The sequence below is a fragment of the Camarhynchus parvulus genome, chromosome 1A (assembly GCF_901933205.1).
Source record: "Camarhynchus parvulus chromosome 1A, STF_HiC, whole genome shotgun sequence".
Taxonomy (NCBI): domain Eukaryota; kingdom Metazoa; phylum Chordata; class Aves; order Passeriformes; family Thraupidae; genus Camarhynchus; species Camarhynchus parvulus.
The window spans coordinates 22364259-22386059 of NC_044586.1; the positions used below are offsets into that span (position 1 = coordinate 22364259).

At 46.9% G+C, this 21801-nt stretch overlaps 1 protein-coding gene across 2 annotated transcripts; it reads left to right on the forward strand.

Annotated features, from left to right (window-relative positions):
- Positions 1 to 39: 39 nt before the first annotated feature.
- On the forward strand, positions 40 to 19148 carry GTPBP1 (GTP binding protein 1). 2 transcript variants are annotated; one of them, XM_030959885.1, is made up of 13 exons: positions 40 to 255; positions 5445 to 5556; positions 7795 to 7975; positions 9038 to 9386; positions 9831 to 9954; positions 11907 to 12021; positions 12479 to 12623; positions 12767 to 12949; positions 13757 to 13892; positions 14441 to 14619; positions 15116 to 15313; positions 16420 to 16461; positions 16892 to 19148. In XM_030959885.1, the coding sequence occupies exons 1-13, from the start codon at positions 61 to 63 to the stop codon at positions 16982 to 16984; spliced, it is 2052 nt and encodes a 683-aa protein (XP_030815745.1). In that variant the 5' UTR covers positions 40 to 60; the 3' UTR covers positions 16985 to 19148. The 2 variants fall into 2 exon arrangements, with proteins under 2 accessions (XP_030815745.1, XP_030815746.1); XM_030959886.1 differs by lacking the exon at positions 16420 to 16461.
- Positions 19149 to 21801: the final 2653 nt, after the last annotated feature.

Consider the following 21801-nt stretch of genomic DNA (forward strand, 5'->3'; position numbering starts at 1 on the left):
GCGCCGCCTTGGCGGGCCCGGGGGCGGTGCCGGGGCGGAGAGCCGGGCAGGGAAGGGAAGATGGCGGCGGCGGAGCGGAGCAGATCCCCGGTTCCCGGGGGGTCCCCGGTGCCGGCCTGTATGTTCGCCCCGGAGCCCGGCTCCCCGGGCGGCCGGCCTCGAGTGGCGGCGGCCGCCTGTCCCCTCCGCGCAGCCTTCGACGGCGAGGACGGCGAGGCGCTCAACGGCGAGCCCGAGATCGACCTCACCAGTAAGGTAGGCCCGGCGGGGGGGCGGGCGGTGGCGAGCGCCATCGCCCCCGCCGCTCTCCTCCCTGCCGATCGGCCGTGCGCGGGGGCCTGCCCCCGAGCCTGACCGCTCCCCCGCACCCCTCGCAGGAGAGCGAGAGGCGGGGGCCCGCCTGCCTCCGCCGCGACGGGAGGCTCCCCTGAGCGCTCCGCCGGCCCCAGCATCACCTGGGCGGGCGGCAGAGCCAGAGGTGCCGTGTGGAGGCGGCCGGGAGAGGCGCAGCAAAGTTGTCCCGTACCCGGCCGGGACAGGAGGGAGCTGGCAGGTTGCTCCGCCCTGCGCCTTCCCCGCCTGGGCTGCTCGGGGGGAACGCCAGCCCGTAGCCGGTGCAGCAGCCTCAGGAAGCGCAGGGTTTGGAGCTGTCAGCTGCTGCAACGTCCCGCTGACGTTTGCTCTCCGCGCTGGGTCTCTGTAGTTATCTCTGCTGCCAGTTGTACTAGTTCCTGGGACTTTCTCCACAATCTTAAAAGGAGGTCAGAGCTTGTAACTTTTGAGCGCAAGAGCCCAGTGACAAGGGTGCTTTGAGCTTGCAGACAGGGTTAAGTGAACGCAGAAAAGGCTTGTTCACCTTGTGCAGCTCCTTTCTAGGATCCCAGTGATAAAACTGTGTGGTGGTCTTATTTCTGTCAGAACCATTCTCGCTTCCAGCCTGCAGGAAGGTGCATTGTAGTAATTTGTGTGTGCCAGAGCCTGCCACAGACTTAGTTGCCTTCTGTCACTGTCTTCTGGTTTTTTCCCCATTGGCTGATCTCTTTAACTGTATGCCTTTTTCAGCCGTGAGTTTGGTGTACTGCGGTGCAATCTCCCACTCTAAAGTCTCCTAAAAACTTCATTTGATCCACTTGTAATTATGTGATCCAGAAGTCAGCATAGCTGTTGTTTCCTCCTAGTTTTCTGTCATCCCTCCTCTTCATGCTTTCGGATTAAGTTGTTCCAGAGTCCTGGACTTCCTTGCCCTCTATACACAGAGAAGGAAAGAGGAATTTTGTCTGTGGACATGGAAACCTTTTTCTTTTTAATGGCTATTTTACAATATGGTACTGTATTAAAACAAATGTTGCGAAGATGTCTTGTAAGATAGTAAAGAACAGAAATCAAACCTGTAGTATCTATTGATCGTGCCTTAATGAGCTGGACAAGATTTTTATACAGAATGCCAATATTGATCTGTGCTTTGTCTTGGACGTGACTGCTGTGGAAGAGAGCCAAGGAGGATGCCAAGGACTGCATCACTGATTCTTGACAGCCAGGAACCTGACCAAAACTCCGGCAAAGAGAGAAGAGTGCTTTTCTCCCACAAACTCCCATTTGTGGTGTCAGTCTGTCTTCCATTCCTAGAAATCTGGAGGTGCTGTGGAGGTGGTAGGTAAGCATTTTTTTTACCTTTATTACAATTTACTTTTCCAGACAGCATGGTGCATCTGCTGTCTTTTCCCTGGACTTTTCATTCATCCCCACCTTGGATGAGAGGTGAAACTGTGAGCTCTGCTCCATCTTTCTGAGTTAATCTCCCACTGCGTGCTCAAAACAGCCATCCCATATGATGAAAATGCAGTAGCTAACCTGACTGCCCCCCCCCAGTCTTTTCTGTCCTCCCAGTTGAATTGTTCCACTCCAGTCCCTACTTAAAATGGGGACTCCCACTGCAATCAGTTTGTTTGATAGTTGCTAGTTCTGTCCTGGTCCTTCTGACCCACCCCTGGCTGTGTTAATACTTTTCCCCCAGTCCTTTCCTTGTGTGTAAGGTGAGCTCCTTTACAGAGGAACACTTTGGGATTCTCTTATCAAGTGCACCTTGTCAGCTGGTCAGAGAAACAGTTCTATTCATCAGCACAAATTTATTACCATGTTGATCTTAATGGGTGTTTGTTTTCCCTTCACTGCAGCAGTAATCAACTTTCAGGTCAAAAACCATAGCACACAAGGCTATTAGTGAAGCTGATACTTTACTTGAGATCTACATTGACAACAGAGCATAGTGGCACCTGAACAATGTATGACTACAGGGCATAGAAAACAAAATATGACACTATAGAAGGTGCCTTTCCCCCAGCTCCTTGATGGCTGATGGTGGCTTTCCAGCTGTGCAAAATGACAGGCTGTGTTTTTCCAGTAAAGAGCAGCACTGTGTACCACATAGTATTTGGTTTGCCCCTAATAGTTACAGTTTGTCTGCCTCATGGAGGCAGGCAAAGCCACCTCTCCCCAGAGACTGGGAAGGGACTTGAGAGATGGCGTTTCATACTTGTGAGATGTTTCCTTCTGCTGTCTTAAGAATAAAACAATAACTGATTGTCACTTTTTTGCCCTGTAGGAAACCTGAGGTTGCTAGACCTGCATGGCTCCTGCTGGCTCAGTGCCTGACAAAGTGGAAAGAACAAAAGTGAACAGTTTTGACTTTGTGAAAGCCTCTTAAAAACATGCATTCATGGTGCAGGCATTGAGGGGTTGCTCAAAGGTGAAAAGCGAAAAAAAGCAGAGGAGCCAAAATGGAGGGCTTCTCTTCAACCAAGGAGATGGCAGAGGACAGGCTCTCTCCATCCAGGAAGCTAAAGAGATCTTCAAAACAGCACATCACATCTTGCAGTGACCCAGGAAACCACACAACTGGCTGGGGCTGTGACTGCAGAAATAGTTGTCAGAAATGCTGAGTGCCATTGGAAGTGTGATCCATGAAAGCTGCTGTTTTATCTCCAGATACTTCTCTTGGTGTCCTATGAGCTGTGAACTTCATGGGCTGCAGAGTAAACTTTGGAGGCAGTCTGCTGCTGGAACACCCTTCAGGAGGACCTGTGCATGGCAGTGAAAGCAGCAGTGTGGGGGAACAGTGTTGTGGGCTGATGGCAGTGAGCCTGTGCTGTTTGAGGCCCCCAGCCCTCCTGCCTGGCCCCGTGAGGAAAGGGTACAATGAGCTGCTGAGTGCCTTGGTACTTGTTACAGCACCCTGCCTGCTCACACTGCTGAAGCACTTGGACTCAGAAGAACAAAGCTGGTGATGAGACTTGAAGAAACTGAAGTTAGTTTGCCCTGTGCTGGTGGCCCTTGCTATTTTATTGATCTTTGTGTGTGTTACAGCCTGTTTAAGAGATCTTCCTGAGTCCCTAGCTTGTGCTGGTGCACTGGCCTAAAGAGTGAGCTTGTCTGCTGTTCATCCAGGTATTCCTGAAAGTACTTGCAGGGCAAAATGAGCCTTCCACATCAAAACACAGCCTTCCATTCCTGCCCGGATTGAGCCTCTCGACTGTTGTTGATTTCGCTCTCAGTGCGTTTCCATCCAGTGGTTTCCCTCAAGAAGAAAATGAAATTAAAAGGAAAACAGAACTGAAAGAAAAACTAATAAAAGCAAAACTCATTCTTTTATAGCATGAAATAGAAAGACTGTGTCCTTGCAGAGCAGAGTGCTTTGGTGCACTTTGCAGAACACGCCAAGTAGTTGAAAGGCTTAGGTAGGGCATGTGTCCAAAAGGGGCACGTGAAGGTGATTGTATCTCTTGTAGCTGTCTGGCCCTTGCAGACACATCCCTGCTGTCTGGGACCCTTAACATCTGTGGAAAAAGTTGTTTTGGCAGCCTTAAACCTTCTAACCACCACCTGCTGTCTGTGCTTCAGTCTCCTAGCATGCATGCATCACTGTGGTTTTGGAAATCTGCTTAAATGTTATTTGTAAGGGTTTGGGTTCCTTTACATTCTAGATTTCCAAAAATGGCCTTCATCAAGTGTGTAATAGTGGTGGTAAAGGTAGTTTCTGCTTGAAAACACATTGTGTTAACTGTGCTAAGCAAGTCAGGCTGTGTTTTAGGGTATGTTGGGCAGACTTGAGGATGTTATTGTCAATTGCTCTAAACCATATGTTTTAGGCAAACAACTGATTTAGCACAGCTTTCAGTCTCAGTGCATAGGGAAGGGAAGTGCTTCTTTCTGGGTGTGATTTTTGGGATGTGTATGTAGGGACAGCTGTGGATGTCACTGAGTGTTGGCACAGGTGTGCCCACCCTTAGGGCTCTTGGTGGGTGTCAGCCTTTAATAACTGTTACTAAAAGTGCCTTTTTCACAGAAATGTGTATCAATTGCTCTTGGTGGCTGAGCATCCCAGTACATCCCTACTGTACTGGGATGCTCAGCCACCAAGAGATTTGTAACCATGGAGGCAGCCAGAGAGCAGGTAGAGTGGCTGATGGAGGTCTCCTTGGTCTGTCACTGCCATGCCACCATTGTGGCTGCTCTGTGCAAGTGTCCTCTGCTGAACTGTGTGAGCAGTGCAGGTTCCTGCCAGAAATGGTGCTATTCCAGTCTATGAAAAATCATTCCTGAAGCACCCTCTTGTCCCCATTTCCTGCTTTGTTTCTGTTTTATTTTTTCATTCTTTTGATGTTCCTGAAGGGAAGGGCAAAGGAAATTTGATTATTGCAATAGCTGCAGTCAGAGTTTGTTGTTAGCAGAGCTGCTGGCTCTGCAGCACACAACATACACAAAACTGCAGCTCTCCTCTGCTGAAACCTCCAGATGTGCTCATAGAAATTGCTTTGCATGTCTGCCCCTCAGCACCGTTGTGTAAAGTACCTAAAATTTGAAAATAATGCTTGTTTGTGATCTCTGCTTTTCTTCTACCCCCTCAGAAAACAGAAGGGGACATCAAATATGTGAAAGACTTAAAAGATGCTCTGGATTTTGGTGCCCAGGTGTTCTCTGCAGTGAGGTCTGGTTGGCTTTCTCTGGCTGTCCAGTCATGCTTCAGGGGAGCAGCAGCACTCTTTGCAGCAGAGATTGTAGTACCCAGCTAAGGAATTTCTGTGGAGAAAATATCTGCTCCCCTTTCTGTTTTCCTTGAATGAAAACATACTGGAGTGTTCACTTACATGTGGCTTTTAAACATTGGTTACATCAAAATGAGATGCTTGGTATTCTTACTTGCTTTGAAGTGTATTTTCCTGCATAATGAACTCTGAGCTCAGACAAACAACCTTGTGCAGTGTCACAAGGAAGTAGCTGTCAGCAAAACTGGTTTAAAAATCAAAACAAAACCACCACAAAGCGGTCCTGGAAAAAGACTCCTTCTCTTTCAATAAAGCACATAGATTGATTGTGCTTGTAACTGAAGCTGGTTTTGAAATTGTTTGCCTGACATCTGCAAATACATATTCAATATTTTTTTCCAGCTGGTGATGGTGAGTCCAACTTCAGAGCAGTATGACAGTTTGCTCCAGCAGATGTCGGAGAGGATTGATGAGGGATGTGGGGAGACCATCTATGTCATTGGACAAGGATCAGGTGAGTATAGCTTCCCCAGCAAAACAACAAAAAATTTTTAAAATTATAAGAAAAACCTGGTTCATCTAACTAGACTGCTGCTGAAGTTAATGCTTACTTTTCCAGAATGATTGAAAATGTTTATAAAATATAGCAGAATATGTGGGTCAGATTCTTTTATTTTCTCCCTGCCAACAACTGTCTCATGTAGTGGAGCTAAATATATTTTTTTATAAAATCATGCAAGTTCTTTTTTGAAAATAATGCGTATCTTGTCTGAGCACACCAGGAAAAGACAAAGAATTGAAAATTATAATAACAGCTTTAGTACAGATGTCCTCAATGTCTGTGAAGGTCTTGTTCTGTCTGATTTTGTTCACTGCTCTGTTGGAAATAACATATTTTTACCCCATGGGAATTTATTATAGATACTTCACATAGCCAAAATATATGCTGCTGACTTTCTGTGGTAGTATGTGTCTGCTATGGAGGGAAGGGTTTTCCTTTGCTCAGCATGAGACCTTTATTGTCACATTCATTTGTGTGTGACTGCAGTCATTTGCCTTTGCAGATTTTAGCAGTTTGCATGGATTACATTTTTGTTCTTTTTGACAATTTGAGTATTTGCATCTGATGCTGGTAAATGCTGGTAAAGGACAAAGCATGCCCTTGCTTTGAAATAGACATTTCTGAATATCAAATAATTGTCTGTGGTTATCATAAGGCAAAAAGGCATGTTTCAAATATACTGGATATCTACTGAATATGAAATTACCATGATCAGACATTTGCTGTGTTTGAGGAGGAATATGAAACCCTGCAGGATTGGCTGAAATAAAGGAGAGAGGGAGCTGTGTAACCTCAGAACTGTGTGCTTTTTGGGTTTTCTTGGAGTTTTGTGAAGCAGCCAACATAGAGGAGAAGCCAGAATTAGATGGCCAGTGTTCATGCAGCCAGGGATTATTCTCTTGCCTTCAAGCAAGCTTCCCACATGTAGACTGTATCCTAGTGTTTGGGATAAGCACATCTGCAGTGGAGATCTAGCTAATCAGGCTAGTACCTTCTTTCTTTTCTAGGATACCTTGTGAGAGTGTTAACTGGTGGTTGTTGCAGTGATTTACTTAGAAATAGGCGTTTGTTTCTTAAAATATGAAGTTAAACTTCTGACTTCATTTTGGGTCGCAGTATAGTTGAGGAAGATGGGGATATTTTTAACAGAGAAAGGATTTTGGTATTCCTGCCACGGTCACTCCTTCTCATTCCCGTTCAGCATGTGTGATTTTGATCATCACAGATAACCCAACTCAGCTGACTGAGAAACAATTGAAGACTGCCACAGGAAGATTATTAGTTCACCAGTAGTGACATTTCCCTTTCTCCCTTGGGTCTTGCCATCTCCTGTCCCCTACTTCTTGTTCCCCTCCTATAATCCAAGGCTTGTTTTAGTTTTCCTCAGTCTCATCCAGCTTATGAGCAAGGTTGGAAATTGCCCAGTAACTCAGCTAGTTTTAGAGCTGGGCAGTAATTAAAATGCTGATAAGTTCATGCAAACTGCAGTTCCTGCTTACCAGCTGATGAGTCAGCCGTGCATATGAACATGTACACATGGCAATAACTTTGGTCATCCGGGTGCAGTGTGGCTCTCCACCTCTGTTTGTTGTTTTGTGGGCTTTTTTTACCCACAGAGGAGACTCTGGGGTCAAATCTGTGCACCTTCACAGCACCTGGATTGGGAAAGAGATAGTGATGGCCTTGACCCTGTCTAGATAGTTGCCACTGGCATGCTCTGTCAGCTCTTTTGCTTGGGTGAGCTGCTCAGAGGAAGCAGTGCCACATTTACTAGCTAATTGTGGTGATGCTTCACTCAGGGCTTTGCTTTTGTTAATGCTTTACGTCTTCTTGCAATGTGAGAGGAGATACTTTATCTGACTGAAGGACACAAAGTACCTTCAGCAGGTGAAGTAAGGGAATTAGACAGAAATGTGTCTTTGTTGCCAATCACTACATATTTGCTTGTAAAGATTGTGAAGAAAACTCCTCTAGATGAATGATTGTGGTTTTCTAGTGTCTTTTAAGACTTAAAGTGAAGACCATCCCTTTTTATTTTGGGCCAAGGGTGTTTGTTCTGTGTACATGGCTGACACCTCCAGTCCACATACAAATCCCAGTGGGTGTGAAGGTTGCAGGCAGGATGACAATGCTCTGTCTGTTGCAAGGTGATGCTCACTGACTGCCTTTGTCTCCCCCACACCACACCAGATGGGACTGAGTACGGGCTGAGCGAGGCAGACATGGAGGCGTCCTATGCCACGTTGAAGAGCATGGCAGAGCAGATCGAGGCAGACGTGATCCTCCTGAGGGAGCACCAGGAGGCCGGGGGCAAGGTGCGCGACTACCTGGTTCGGAAACGTGTGGGTGACAACGACTTCCTGGAGGTCAGGTGAGGAGCCGGGTGGAGACAGGGTTAGTCAGCAGCTCAGCTGCATTTTTGCCCTGTGAGCAGTGCGTGCTGCTGAGCCAGCAACGCCGCTTCTGGTCTGGGTGTTGGAGCTACCCAACAAAGGGAGTCGAGCTTGACCACTCCTTGCTGATGAAATTGCCTTTTTGTTGTTGTTGCTGTCTCTTTTGTGAGCAAACTGTTGGTGGAAATTTGCCTGTGTTTAGCAGAGGGCTGGGTGACAGCTGGCTGGCTCTCTGGGTGACAATCTCACAGTTGGGGGCATCTTTTAGTATGCTGGGTTGCCAGAGGGTGTGTGCACGTGTGGCTGGTGTGTATGTGTATATATGCACACTGCTGGAATACAGTACTTTTGACAAAGGATCCAGTTCTGTTCCAAGACTGTGATGATCCAAGTCACCTTTTAATGGACATATAACTAGCTTATATAACATGACTTGAGAGTCTGCCCAGACCTGGATGGAGAGAATTTCCAACATTTGCCAACAGCCATAATAGCCACATTGATCGAAGAAGGAACTTGCTGTAGGACATGGCTTTCTCCTAAAATATTTCACTTTTTTTTAGCTTATCCTTTTCTGGGAACAACAATTTTAATTTTTGTGCTCTTCTTAGTGCTTGGTGCTGTTGCAACATAAGAAATGTGAGAAAGGCAGAGGTGTTCTAGACCAAGTTGGGATTTAGTCTTCCTTTTGAATTGCCACAGTGTTTATGTTAGATTGCAGAGGTAAGGAGTTGGAATAGAGACACTGTGTGGCATCAAGCAACGTCACATTCAGTTGACTATGTTATGGACACCCGTGACAGTCTTTCCACAGTCTTCCACATCCCAGTCCCCAGAGTCTGGGATCTTTGCTGTTAGTTAATAACTGTAAAAGAATCTCTGCTCTGCTTGTGAAGGTCTAACATTTTTTAATGTCTGTTTGAAGGATAGGGAGCAAAAGCCAGTTATTTGCAGGAACAGTGATGTTTGGGTTTTTTGGCTCACTTGTTCATTTGTTCAGGTACCATATTTTACCAGGCTCCTTTTCCTTTCCCCTGCAGGGTAGCAGTAGTTGGCAATGTGGACGCAGGGAAGAGCACCTTGCTGGGTGTCTTGACCCACGGCGAGTTAGACAACGGCCGGGGCTTTGCTCGGCAAAAGCTCTTCCGCCACAAGCACGAGATCGAGTCAGGCCGTACCAGCAGCGTGGGCAACGACATTCTGGGCTTCGACAGCGAGGGCAATGTGGTGAACAAACCTGACAGCCACGGTGGCAGCTTGGAATGGACAAAGATCTGTGAGAAATCCACCAAGGTCATTACTTTCATTGACCTGGCTGGTCACGAAAAATACCTGAAAACCACCGTCTTTGGCATGACCGGCCACTTGCCTGACTTCTGCATGCTTATGGTAGGTAGCAAGAAAGATGGACCATACCAGCTGGAATGGGGCTGTTCACAGCTTTAACAGCCTCGACTTCTTTCCTGTTGCAAAGTGCCTGTGGGGTTTTAGAGGGAGGCAGCATCTCACAGTGTACAGAAGAGCAGAAGCCTCTGTGGCTATATGTCCTGTACTGTGAGGCAAGTGCCCCAGGACTGTCAGTCCCAGACAGGCCCAAAGTTTGTGATTCTTGAAAATGGAAGGATTTCTGAATTTTAAAACTGAGGAGAAATGAGTCAGTCCTCTGCTAGTGTCCAACAACCTCTGAGATGAGCTGGGTCTGGTCGTATGGCCCCAGTGGCACATCTACAACTTAACCACAGTCTGCTGCATGTCTGACACAAGGCCTTCTTGGTAATCCAGCTTACTGCAGAAGGAACATTGACATCCCTGTATTTTATATCCCTGGTGTAGGTTGGGAGTAATGCTGGGATTGTTGGAATGACCAAGGAGCACTTAGGCCTGGCGCTTGCACTTAACGTTCCTGTCTTTGTTGTGGTGACCAAGATTGACATGTGCCCCGCCAACATCCTGCAAGGTGAGTCTTACAGGCTCTCTCCAGGGCTGTTTCTTACCTCTGTGTGTTGCTGTCCTCTGCTTGGGTTCAGCAATTACTGCTGGAAGAAAGCTGCTTAATCTGGTTCTGACTGCATCCTAAACACCTTCCAGAAATCTGTCTTTTTCCCTTGCTCATTTTGCAGGTGGTTGACTTACACTCACCATGTCAAACTTACCCACGCGGGGGACTCAGCTTAGCAGCCCAAAAGTGTTTGCTACAAGGTTTTGCTTAATTGAGCTCTAAGAGGAGCAGCATACAGTTGGGGTTTGGGCTTTGCTTTCTCTCTGGATATTTAAAACTGGAGAAGAAGTCTGGAAGTTCTTTTGAAAGCTGCTTTCTTCTCTGCCCACAGTTTGAGTGTGATCTTAAGCTGTGATCGCACTTGATCTCCCCCTGCTGTTGGTGAAGGGGCAGCTGCTTGTTACCTCCTGCTCACCTGGGCACTTCTCAGGTATGCTGGCATAACTACAGCAGCTCCTTCCTCTTGTCTGAACAACCAACCAACACTTAATAAATCATGGTTTAAAGCAGCTACGTATGTAGGCTGTGGTACCAGGATGGGAGGCAGAAGTAGACACAAGGGGCGATGGCAGAAGTAGACACAAGGGGCGCTGGCAACAAGTAGCATGGGCTAGTGATCTTTTTCTCAGCACAATTAAAGAAGCGTCTCTAAACCCCAGCAGTATCCCATTAACCCATGCATGATGTTTTTTCGGGCTGTGACCTGTTCCCACTTTTAAAATTCTCTTTAAGCATTTCTCACGCCTTCAGAAACATGCTGTGGTTAATTGGAGCAATGGGTTTTTTTGATAATCAGTCCTAAGAATCAGAGAAGTGAATGCTCCTGGTACTGTATGTAGTTCAGTGCATTATTATAAAAAATCCTAAATATGTTTCAAGCAAATAGATGCATGTAATCAGAAGATAATCTGTATATCTCTATACTATGAAGATGTTTGGCAAATAAATGTAAGGCCTGACTATAAGATAATAACTGGGAAGGAAGGAGAACCTTTGGCTCAGTGTGAGGAAAGAAGAGCTGCTCTTGGGAGAAGCTACTCCTGTGACAAGCTCTGTTAAAAGTAAAAAGACTCAAGATTTGACTCAAGTATGTCTGTGAAGAGCAGATGGCTTGATTAGATGTTTGTGTTTCTGTATCCAAAACATTACTTTCCCATAGGCAGTCATTTGTTTACAAAAACCCATCTAATTGGATGACAACTGTAGAACATAAATGGTTTGCTCTTTTAAGCCCTTAGTACCTTTTTCTGTTTTTTCTTTATTTATTGTCAGGCACTTTGTAGGAGGTTGATACTAGTGCATCAGGTAACGCCCCTGCTGGCTGCTGGATATGAGGCTTAGAATATAAGTTAAAAAGAGGCAAAAGCTGAAAATTGGGAGCCATGAGATTTGTCCCAAAACACTGATTTCTGAGTGTGGTCCACCCGCATTGTCCTAGTCTGTGATGATAATCTTTACCTCTTTCATGCTTCTCCAGCCTCCTATGGCAAGTTGACTGCCAGGGAAAATGTATTGAGGTTTGTTTGGTCAAAATTGATTTGCAATTAGCATATTCTCAAATATTTCTGTGACTGAGTCGTGATTTTCAATTAATACACTATGAAAAATCCTTTCTAGAAAGAGGAAAGCTACTAATAGACAGCTACAAAATGTCTACTTCACAGCACTGCAAACTTGTCTGTCTGTTCATGTTGGCGTCGCTTGGCAGCAGGCTAGCTGGTGTGAAATAGAAGATGGAATGGCTCCTAAGTCCTACCTGGGCTGCAGCAAACTCACAGTCTCACCTTTAGCCATCTTCTCCTGTCTTATCTGTGGCCAGAGCACCTGTCTCCCTGTGGGGAGAGACCCCACAAAAGTGATTTGTAAAGAGGGGAGATGCTGCCCTAACAATATTCATTTCACCCTTTAAGAAACCCTGAAGCTGTTACAGCGACTGCTGAAGTCCCCAGGGTGCAGGAAGATTCCCGTGCTGGTTCAGAGCAAGGATGATGTCATTGTAACAGCCTCCAACTTCAGCTCAGAGAGGTAACTGGAGTAGAGGAGAATGATTCTCTTTCAATCCTATGTGGAGACTGGGTGAGGAGATTCAGAGAGTCCCATTGTCTAGATGTGTGAAGGTTGCATCTGCCATGTGGAGTGTGTTCCATAAGAGTGTGTTGATTTTGAGGTTGACCTGCTTGTGTTCCCCTCTCTGAGGCAGAAATGAGAGGCTGCTTCTGGGCAGTCTGCAGAAGACAGCAGGGCATTTGGCTTCCTTCAGTCCTTTCTTCAGAACCTTACACCTTTTCCCAAATGTCATTGGAAGGCAGAGGCAACATTGCAGGTTTTCAAATATGGGGTGTTGTGCATCTGATTGTTTGTCAGGCTCTCCCTTCCTAGCACAGTATATTGAATTAGTCCCAAGATTTTGGATGTCTCCCTACATGTGGAAAGCCAGGTAGGAAGGTGAACTAACTCCATTTTCATCAATTTTCCTTTACAGGATGTGCCCAATTTTCCAGATTTCAAATGTTACTGGGGAGAATCTAGATTTGCTGAAGATGTTTCTTAATCTCTTGTCTCCACGGACCAGTTACAGGGAAGAAGAGCCTGCAGAATTCCAGATAGACGATACTTACTCTGTCCCGGTAAGGAGCCTGGTGTTTGGAAAAATACTGTGTTCCCTCTTTTAGTCTGAAGAAGATGTCTTCTCTACAGAGGAGAGTTCTAGAGCTCTTCTGCTGGCCTGGTAGAGTAACCACAATTACTTTTTTTTTCTTTTTTGGCATAGGGTGTAGGAACAGTTGTCTCTGGGACGACGCTGAGAGGCCTAATCAAGCTAAATGACACCCTGCTGCTGGGGCCAGATCCCCTTGGCAACTTCCTCCCTATTGCTGTCAAGTCCATCCATCGCAAGAGGATGCCCGTCAAGGAGGTGCGGGGAGGCCAGACTGCCTCCTTTGCCTTGAAGAAGGTGAGATGGTCTCCTCTAGACCCCCAGAACAGGAACTGCACTCTTAATTTTAGAATGTTCTAGAAGATCAGCTGCAGTAAGGCTGTTTCTGCAAACATCAGCTGCCTCATGTTGCAGTGGAATGGAATCCCATAGAACCTCTGTGGTTCCACATCCTGGTTTTTCCTCCTACCAGCTGCCAGGGGATAGGAATGCCACTTGATAATGATGCTGGAGATATCTAAGAAAGTGGAGGCATTGCAAGAAAAGTCTCCTTGTGTTCTGGAAGTGCATTAGTAGCCTGCACAATGTATTTACACTACTCCTCTTGGCTTGTAGGACCAACTGCATGATTTGGGATTTAAAAATCAGCAAAATTTGATATGACTTGTCTTGCAAAAGGTTTCTGTCAATAGAAGCTTCACTGATTTTAAGGGGATATACTTTAAGCTACACCGTATTTCATGTGTTCAGGCTTATCATGTTATATTAACAGACATCATGATTTAGGAGAGATCATTTCCTTGGATAGTGTGCAACCAGGATGTATGTTTTGCTTTTAAAGGATCAGTGAGGTAAATGTGCCAAGTGTCCAGCATTTCTAGTACTCTAAAGCTTCCTTATAAACTTCAGCTGAATTTGATTTTTGCAACCTTTACATTATATCCTATACATAGCATGCAGCTATGCAGCTCTTGCTTTGCCTTTTGCTGGGCATGAGGTAGTATCTGTGAAATCCCTTAGGATTCTGCTGGATGCAGTCAGCCAGAGCAACAGATTCCTTCCCCAGAGAATCATGCTAAGGTTTTTTGTGTCTCTGCTTTTCAGATCAAGCGTTCTTCCATCCGGAAAGGCATGGTAATGGTGTCACCCCGCCTGAATCCACAAGCGTCGTGGGAGTTTGAAGCAGAGATTCTGGTGCTCCATCACCCCACCACCATCAGCCCGCGATACCAGGCCATGGGTATGTGTGTCAATGTTGGATTGTCTTTGTTTCCCAGTGGTAGCATTTTGTATCTGATCTAGCCTGACAATTTTGCTACTCATGTCTCTGCCAACCTGAATATATGCCATAGTTCCTGGTTTTGCCTTTCCCAGCATTGTGGAAGGGAAGAGGGAAGGGAGCTTACAGAGGAGAGTGGGGCAGCTATAAGGTAAAAAGGAGATGTGTACTCTGAAATGTACCTGGAGCCTACCTGTGCTGTATCTCCATGGTGCAAATATTCTCCACTTTCAAACACTGATGGAAAGTGCTGGTGCTAATTTTGGGTCCTGTCTTCCAGCCCAGCTGCTTGGTGTGTAGGATTCTGTTGAGGGTGCTTCAGGACAGGCAGGATTTGACGGCAGCTGTTCTAGCTGATGTGCATGTGTTTTTTGGGGATGGAACAAAGGCAGCTGCCTTTGTGACCTGTATGGTCTTTGCTGCCATGAGGAGCTGCCTCAGGTATGTCTCTGAAGCTCATTCCACTAATGGGCCTGGGTGCTGAAAGCCTCTGTGCTTTGCGTTCACAGTGCATTGTGGCAGCATCCGTCAGACAGCCACGATTCTCAGCATGGACAAGGACTGCCTGCGCACAGGGGACAAGGCCACCGTGCACTTCCGCTTCATCAAAACCCCGGAGTATTTACACATAGACCAGCGGCTCGTCTTCCGGGAAGGCCGCACCAAAGCCGTGGGTACCATCACTAAGGTAAAGGCTGCTGAGTGCCACCTGCTTCTGCCCATTAGTGACTTCTTGCACTGAGAAGTCAGCAGGAGAATCCAGATAGCTCGGGAAAATTGAGGGAAGAGGCTGTGCTTCAACCACAAGCATCAGGCCTGACATGAGTCGAAGATGACCGATGTCATGTGGTGGGTCTTTAGCTGGTGTGAATGAGGGAAGGTAAAGGGAGGGGCTGAGCCGTATGCTGCTGGTTCTTAAGGCTCAGTCTCTTTCTGACATCTTGTAGCTGCTCCATTTGAGTCATGTTGTGGAGGTTAGAGTGTCACCTCAGCCAAGTGGCCTTTCCAAGGGTGGAAGATCAGAGGTCTAGGTTTCTTTGAACAGCTGCTGCTGCTGCATCCTTCTCTTTCTGGTTATTTTTACAAATTCTCCAGAGGCTTTTTGTTAAAAGCAGCATTGAACCTTGCCAGATCATCCTGGCTATTTTAATGCTGAGTTTGGCCTCTCCCTTTGCAATTTGCAGCTACTCCAGACCACCAATAACTCACCAATGAACTCCAAACCACAGCAGATCAAGATGCAGTCAACAAAGAAGGGAGCTGTTACGAAACGAGAGGATGGTGTTCCCGCCGCTGGGATGGCAGCTGGAGGCCCAGCAGCTGGGGATGAGGCCCCCTCAACAGCTGCAGCACCACTGACACCTACTGCCCTGCAACCATTGGTAAGTGAGGAAAATACCATGTCTGCCCTAGCTGTTTGTGTCGTGGTTTCATCTGTTGGAGGAAGGGCACCCTAAAGCACAAGTATTAGCCCCTCATACCTTGAACTCATCTTGCAAAAGGAACAAATAGAAAGATAAGTAGTCTCACAGCAGGAATCATAATTCTCTGATGTCTGGATGACTCCATGGCTGACCTTCCAGCGGACAGCAGCTCAGAGTACTGGGACAGTTCAGGTTGGATCTCAGGAAGTGTCTAGTCTAACCTCCTGCTCTAAATAGGATTAGCTGTGAGGTCAGACCAGGTTGCTCAGGGTTTTATCCAGTCATGTCTTAAAAACCTCCCAAGGAGGAAGACTGTACAACCTCCCTTGGCAAACTGTTTCACTGCTTTGACCATGTGCACAGTGAAGAAGTGTCTCTATATACCCAGTAGCTGAACTAGTGAAACAAACAACAACCAGTCACAGAACAAGTCTTTGATGTCTGAATGAAAGGTAGAATATCTCTACACTAGAGAAATTACAACCTAAGTATTAGGTACAGGTCATCTGCCCTGTCAAAAAATAAGGATGGGGACATCCAAGAAGAAGGAAAGGCATTAAATTTCTCTTTAGAGAAATTTATCCAGGTTGTTTTGTTGGTTAGGACTTCTCAGTTCAGCTTGTCTCCCTGGGGGATACCTAGTCTTTCTGGCCTGAAAGGAATGGAAACTCAATTCTCACTGCAGGCCTACTGACCAGCTTTATTACTGATAGAAGAAAGGTCCTCTCCTTGTAGGGTACTTGCTCAGGAAGTGAAGGGTTCAGGAACCCACTCTGTTAAGTGACAGTGTTCCCCTTCTTAATGCTATATTAGTTGCCATGGTCAAATCTCACCCTCTTGAGCCAGACTGCTCATCAAAGGGGTCCCCTAGCAGGGGTTCTCTCCCTCTGCATGTGCCTGGGGCTTCACACCAGTCCTCCACCTCGTCCTTGTCTTTCTGTAGCGTCACTGTGGTTGTAAGTAGTGGTCCCAGCTTGCTCTTTGTTTCATCCCTCCCCCTGAGACTCTGGGTTGCTTTTGTTCTTGCTTACGTCTTCCTCTCTCTCCTTGCTGCATCCCCTCAGCCTGCCCTGGATGAAGAGCCCCACAGCCGTGAGGGCAATAAGGTATTTGGCTGTTCTCAAAGAGAAACAGTAGGTTTGCTGGGGTTGGGAAAAGTCAGGTAGAGAGCCATGATAGCGGGTGGGGGGCTCTCCTTCAATTCTGTACAAAGTCAAGGGAGCCTGAGGCCTTGATTTCCTGTATGCTGAGCCCCGTGGCACTTGCTGGCTCTCATGGGAGGGAAGTATTTAGAAACTTGGGAAATCAAAGTCTTCCCAGCTTGAAGGGCAAAACTTCCTTGTGCTCTGTTTCTCCTCCTTCCTTCATGGTGTGTCTGTCTCCCTCCTGCCTTATCTCCTTCCTGCAGTGGTAGAAAGCTGTTCAGTGACAACTCCCTGCCACTGTCTGAATGTGTGTGTGATCCATCTGAATTCCTTCTGTGTTGATATCCCAGCTGAGGGGTTGCTTTGCACTAAAGTCAGTCTTGTTTTTCAGTCAAAAGTCGGAGGAGGAGGCCGTCGACGTGGGGGTCAGCGCCATAAAGTGAAATCTCAGGGAGCCTGTGTGACTCCTGCCAGTGGCTGCTGAATTTCTTATTCCTCCTCTCTCTGAAGAATTCCTCCCCATCCCTTCATTTCTTATCCAAAAGATCCAGAGCAGCGTAAACCAAAACCCATCCCAGCTGATTGGCTGCAGAAGAATCGTCCCTCCTCCCTGCAGGAAGCGATGGAGAGGAGCATAATTTATAAGCTAATGAAGGTGATAAGACAGAGAACTGAGTAACTGACACCTTCCTCCTCCCCCTGTTGACACATTTTTGTACATCATGGGCTTAGTTTTTATTCTTATTAGTTTTTATTATATTTTGTGTGCATGAAGATGAGAGGGGAGTCTGGATAGAGCTGCAAAGAGCCAGTTAGTTGCCTCCCTCCTCCCTCACCCCTTTCTGTCCACAGGACTTGCTGTTCCTCCCCTATTTGCTGTCTCAGATCCAGGGGTTATCAGATGCCAGAAATTTCAGACTTGCAAAGGTTAAAACAGGTTGTTTAGGATGGCTCCATGGAGCATCGTTTCATCACCACTGTGGCCTTGTGCCAAATGTTTTGGATTCCCTCCCTCTTAAACTACTTCTAAGTGGATTTAATTTAATGTTGTAATGACTGAAGTTTGAAGGAGATGGTGATAAAGTTCCTTAGTTGGAGATCTAAGAGGGAAACAAATTGAAAAGCAGTTGTTGATGTTAAGTTCAGGGATCCTATGCTCAATATTCTCAAATAATGTTGAAAGCACTTAAAATTTTAACTAGCAACAGAGTTAAATGGGCAGACATTTACCCACCCAGTTCCCCTTCCCCTTGTGCTGCTTTTCCCAGTGTTTGTTCAGTGCACATTGGAGCAAATCTTCCCTGCCTCCCAAGGCTGCAGCAGCTCCACTGACAGTATTAAGAACAGTGCAGGAGCACTCAGTCCGTCCTTGAGCCAGAGAAAGCCTTCTCACCCCGACGGACAGAGGTCACAGGTGGTAAGATACCTTTGGAACAGAGACACCAGGCTAACATGACCTCCCCTTGATTTGGTTTACTCCAAGATTTCCAAAACCTTTTTGGAACTCACTGGCCAAACTTTGCCATGGCAGAAGTAGGATTTGTCTTCTCCCCTCTTGGTCAAAGAGGGCAGTGACAAATTGGTACCAAATTTATGGAAGTTCTTTCAAGGTTGGAAGTACATGGCAACTTTTCTGATTTTCACTGAATTTTTTTTAAGATTTTATTTTTCTTAATGAGAAATTCTGGCTTCTCCAAGAAGGCCCTGCAAGGACAGTTTACAAATTACTGTTAGAATGGTTTTTTTAACCATTTAATGAGTTTTTCAAGTGATTGATTCCCTGCTTATTTTGATCTCTTTTCTTCTAACCCTACCTCCTCCCTTGGCTCTGGTGAGGACAGGAATTATCCTCTGCCAGCTTGTGGTGAGCTCTGGGAGCGTGGTAACATTTTGAGGAGGAGGTGGCATCCTCAGCAAATCATGGCTCCCCCCAGCAGGTGCGGTCTCTGAGGGCTTCCTCCTCCAATGAAGGACTTTTATTTTAATCAGAGAGAGACTGCAAAGTTTCTGTCCCTCCTTAGCAGGTTGTTCCTGTTCCTCACTCTGTGTCACCTGTGTGGAGTTCATCCCAGCTCACCTTGTGGCTCGGGGTGAGCTTCCAGGCGGGCTGAGTGGCAGAGCGCATCTCCCACTGCCAACACCAGCACTCCAAGAGCATCAAGCGGCACGGGAGAGGCAAGAAAGGTGGTTTGGAGAGCAGGGTCCTTTGCCTTAGAGACTGCACTGGGTGGAAGGGGAGGTCAGACAGTCCTTTTCCAAGCTATGTGCCTAAATACCAGCACTCTCCTGGCTAGGGAGGAACTATAGGCGGCTACAACACTAATAGCACCCGCATTGTGAGGGGGTGTGAGGTGTGGCTGAGCAGGGCACCAGGGCCTGGCTTGTTTGTCTTCTGGCCCTGTAGCAGCATCAAACTGCATCTGATTTCACTGCCCTCTGCTTCTGAAGGGAGCAGGGAGCTCCAGGCGGTTTTCTCTTTCTCCATTCCTTGTGCTCCAAATGAAGGAGACTGCCGAGACTGAAAGAAGGTTCACTTCAATTTGTGCAAAGGAGGTGGTGTGATCTCTCTTTTGTGACCAGCATTTACAGATCACTCAGGCTGGTGTGATCTATAAAATAAATTTTAAAAAAGTTTGTTCCAAGTAAAAGTGTGTCTTCTTGATTTTTGTCCCTCTGGAAAACCAGGCTGAAATCCAGCGGAAGCAGGTTAGCCTGGCTCCAGATTCTTTTGCTGGCTACAAGAGGATGCTGTGCTCATAGTGGCAGCAGGGCAGGGCATGGCACAGCACAGGAGAGCTGCTCCTGAGCCTCTGCACAGCCCTGACAGGTTTTACTCTAGCCAAAATGAAGTGCACCTCAGTGGCAGCGTGGTGTGAAAATGAGAACACGGGTGTGGTGTGAGCTGTGCTGTGTGAGATGTGAGTGGGTGTGAAGAGCGGCTCTAGCAAATCACTTGAGGCCAGCCCCATGACAGAAACTCTGCTAAAGGATGCAGCATTAGCACAGCACTTGCAGTGCCTGCCTACTGTGCTTCCTGGGACATGCACCTCACCTGTTTCTGCAAATACAATGGGACTCTCCAGGGTTTGCAAGAAGCCTTTTTCTGTCTCCTCAGTTGATCTCAGAGGGTCACAAAGGCTTTTTCTGCTCTGCACAGCCCTTTCATAGGTAAGTGTTGGGCTGTGGTAGCCAGAGCTGAGGACACACACAGCCCTTCTCCTCCTGGAGAGGGCTGGTCCAGGGCCAGCAGAGAGCAAGCCTGGCCCTAGCGTGGCCTTCTGGGAGAAGCTGCATGGGTCTTCCTCACATAAACCTCCAAGCCCAGGTTAAGCAGACAAGATTGTGACCCTCCTCAAGCCAGTTCAGTTTCCCATTTTTCAGCCTTTTTTATGCACCAAGTTAACTTCCTCACGCTAAGGAAAATTAAGTATTTCCTTTCTGCTTGCTTTGTAGCTGATGAGTAGTTAGCAGCCCATGTGAAGGAAAAGAGAAGCAAGCAGATCCCCTGAATTGGGCTTTGTGTCAGGCTTTGTCCCTGCTAACCCAGCCTCTCTTGCTGCTCCTCAGGGCCAAGCTGGGCTCTGCTCATGGTAAGGCTGAGGATGGGAAGGCTTGGGAGGTGACTGCAGAATGAGGACAGCCATGACATCAGGCTTAAGTCTAGTAGAAGTTTTTAGGAATAAGTCTTTTTCCCAAGGAATTGGAGTTTTTAGGAATAAGTCTTATTTTCAGCATTGTTTCAAGCAATTTTTGCATCTTCAAGCCTGCTCAATGACAAGGTGATGACTTTGTTAATGGCCCTAGAGTTAGTACATCAGGATGGAAAATAAGGATTTGCCATAAAACTGTGTAGAAGAAGAGCTCCAAGAATAGCTTTGTCCATCTACTACGTGTGCATCATTCCCAACAGCAGATTCAGTTACAAAACATCCAAACCACTCTGGGCAGTTTTGATATAATTTATGTCTTGGTCTTTTTTTTTTTCTTGCATAGGCATAAATTACAATCTGTTGATTAAAAAATAAAAGGAACAAAACAGTGCAGCATTTGCAACAGGCTACAGCATCAAACACAAACTCCTGTCTGTAACCATCTGTTTCTGCAGGGCTAATTCATAACACGTGTGTAGGGCAAACTGAGAAGGAGGGAGAATAGAGGAGGGAAATGGAGTAAATAAGAGAAATCTGCTCCCACAGCTGTTCTGCATTTCTCCTGCCTCACCAGGCTCATCTTCAGCATCAGCTCTAGGATTAAACACCCCTGGGCAGAGAAGCACACGCTGAAGCAGCAGTTTTCTGTGCCCTCTTCTTTGGCAGCTCTAGGCAGTGCTGCAGAAATGCTGCAAGCTACAATCTCGAGAGCCAGCGGCTTCTGGCACTTGGCACAGGGGCTCGGGCTGCAGCCCAGCACTGATGCTGAATTTGAGGGCTGAAAACCCACATGCAGCCTCAGCATATGTTTGTGGGTATCCTCACACAGATGGCATGGTGAGGCCTCTAAAACCAGCTAGAAAAGGGCATGAAGCCCAGGATGAGCTCTCACTGGTAGCTCCAGGGAGTTTTACTTCAAACAGCAAAGATTTTCACGTCCAAAGGACAGGGCAAGCTTGCACTGTAAAGCCAAATGCTCCCTAACCCAGACACAGCAGTTAACACCCACGTGGAAGGAGCAGAGATCCCACTACAACTCCATTTTCAGGGGAAGAGGTCACCTTTCCTGCCTCTCATCAGCATGCCTGATTTACCACAAAATCACTTTTTTCTTGGGCAAAGACCTTGTCTGCTCTTGCAGTCCAAGCCAGAGACCAGGGATCCAGAAGGAACATAAGAAAAGGGGTTTTCCCAGGCTCATGGTTATAGCTTTTGCTCCAGGAGCCAGAGGAAGGTGAGAAAAAGGGAGAGCTTCATCTCTGCTTTCTCTTTATGATTCAAATAAATACAGGAGCTGGTCTGCCAAGCCCAGAACAGGTCTAGGCATTCATAAAAGCACAGCACAGCTCCATGTGCTCAGTGCACTCATGGACAGGACTCCAAGGCAAGCGGGCAGCTGTAGACAAGTTTAAAATAACTTTAGCTGTGGCTGCCAAGAATTAAGACTAAGCTCAATATAGGAGAGAATTTATAGTCCCTGGCTCTGGCTGCAGGTCAGCTTTCTCCCTGCAGCAGGGCCTCCCAGCTCTGCAAGAGGCTCCACAGGGTAATTTTAACCTGCTGGAGACAGGCCTGTGCCCTCTGAGCTCGCTGCCCCTGCTTGGAGCAAGGAGACCCCTGCAGAAGGGATGTGCTGCCACCACCCTCACCC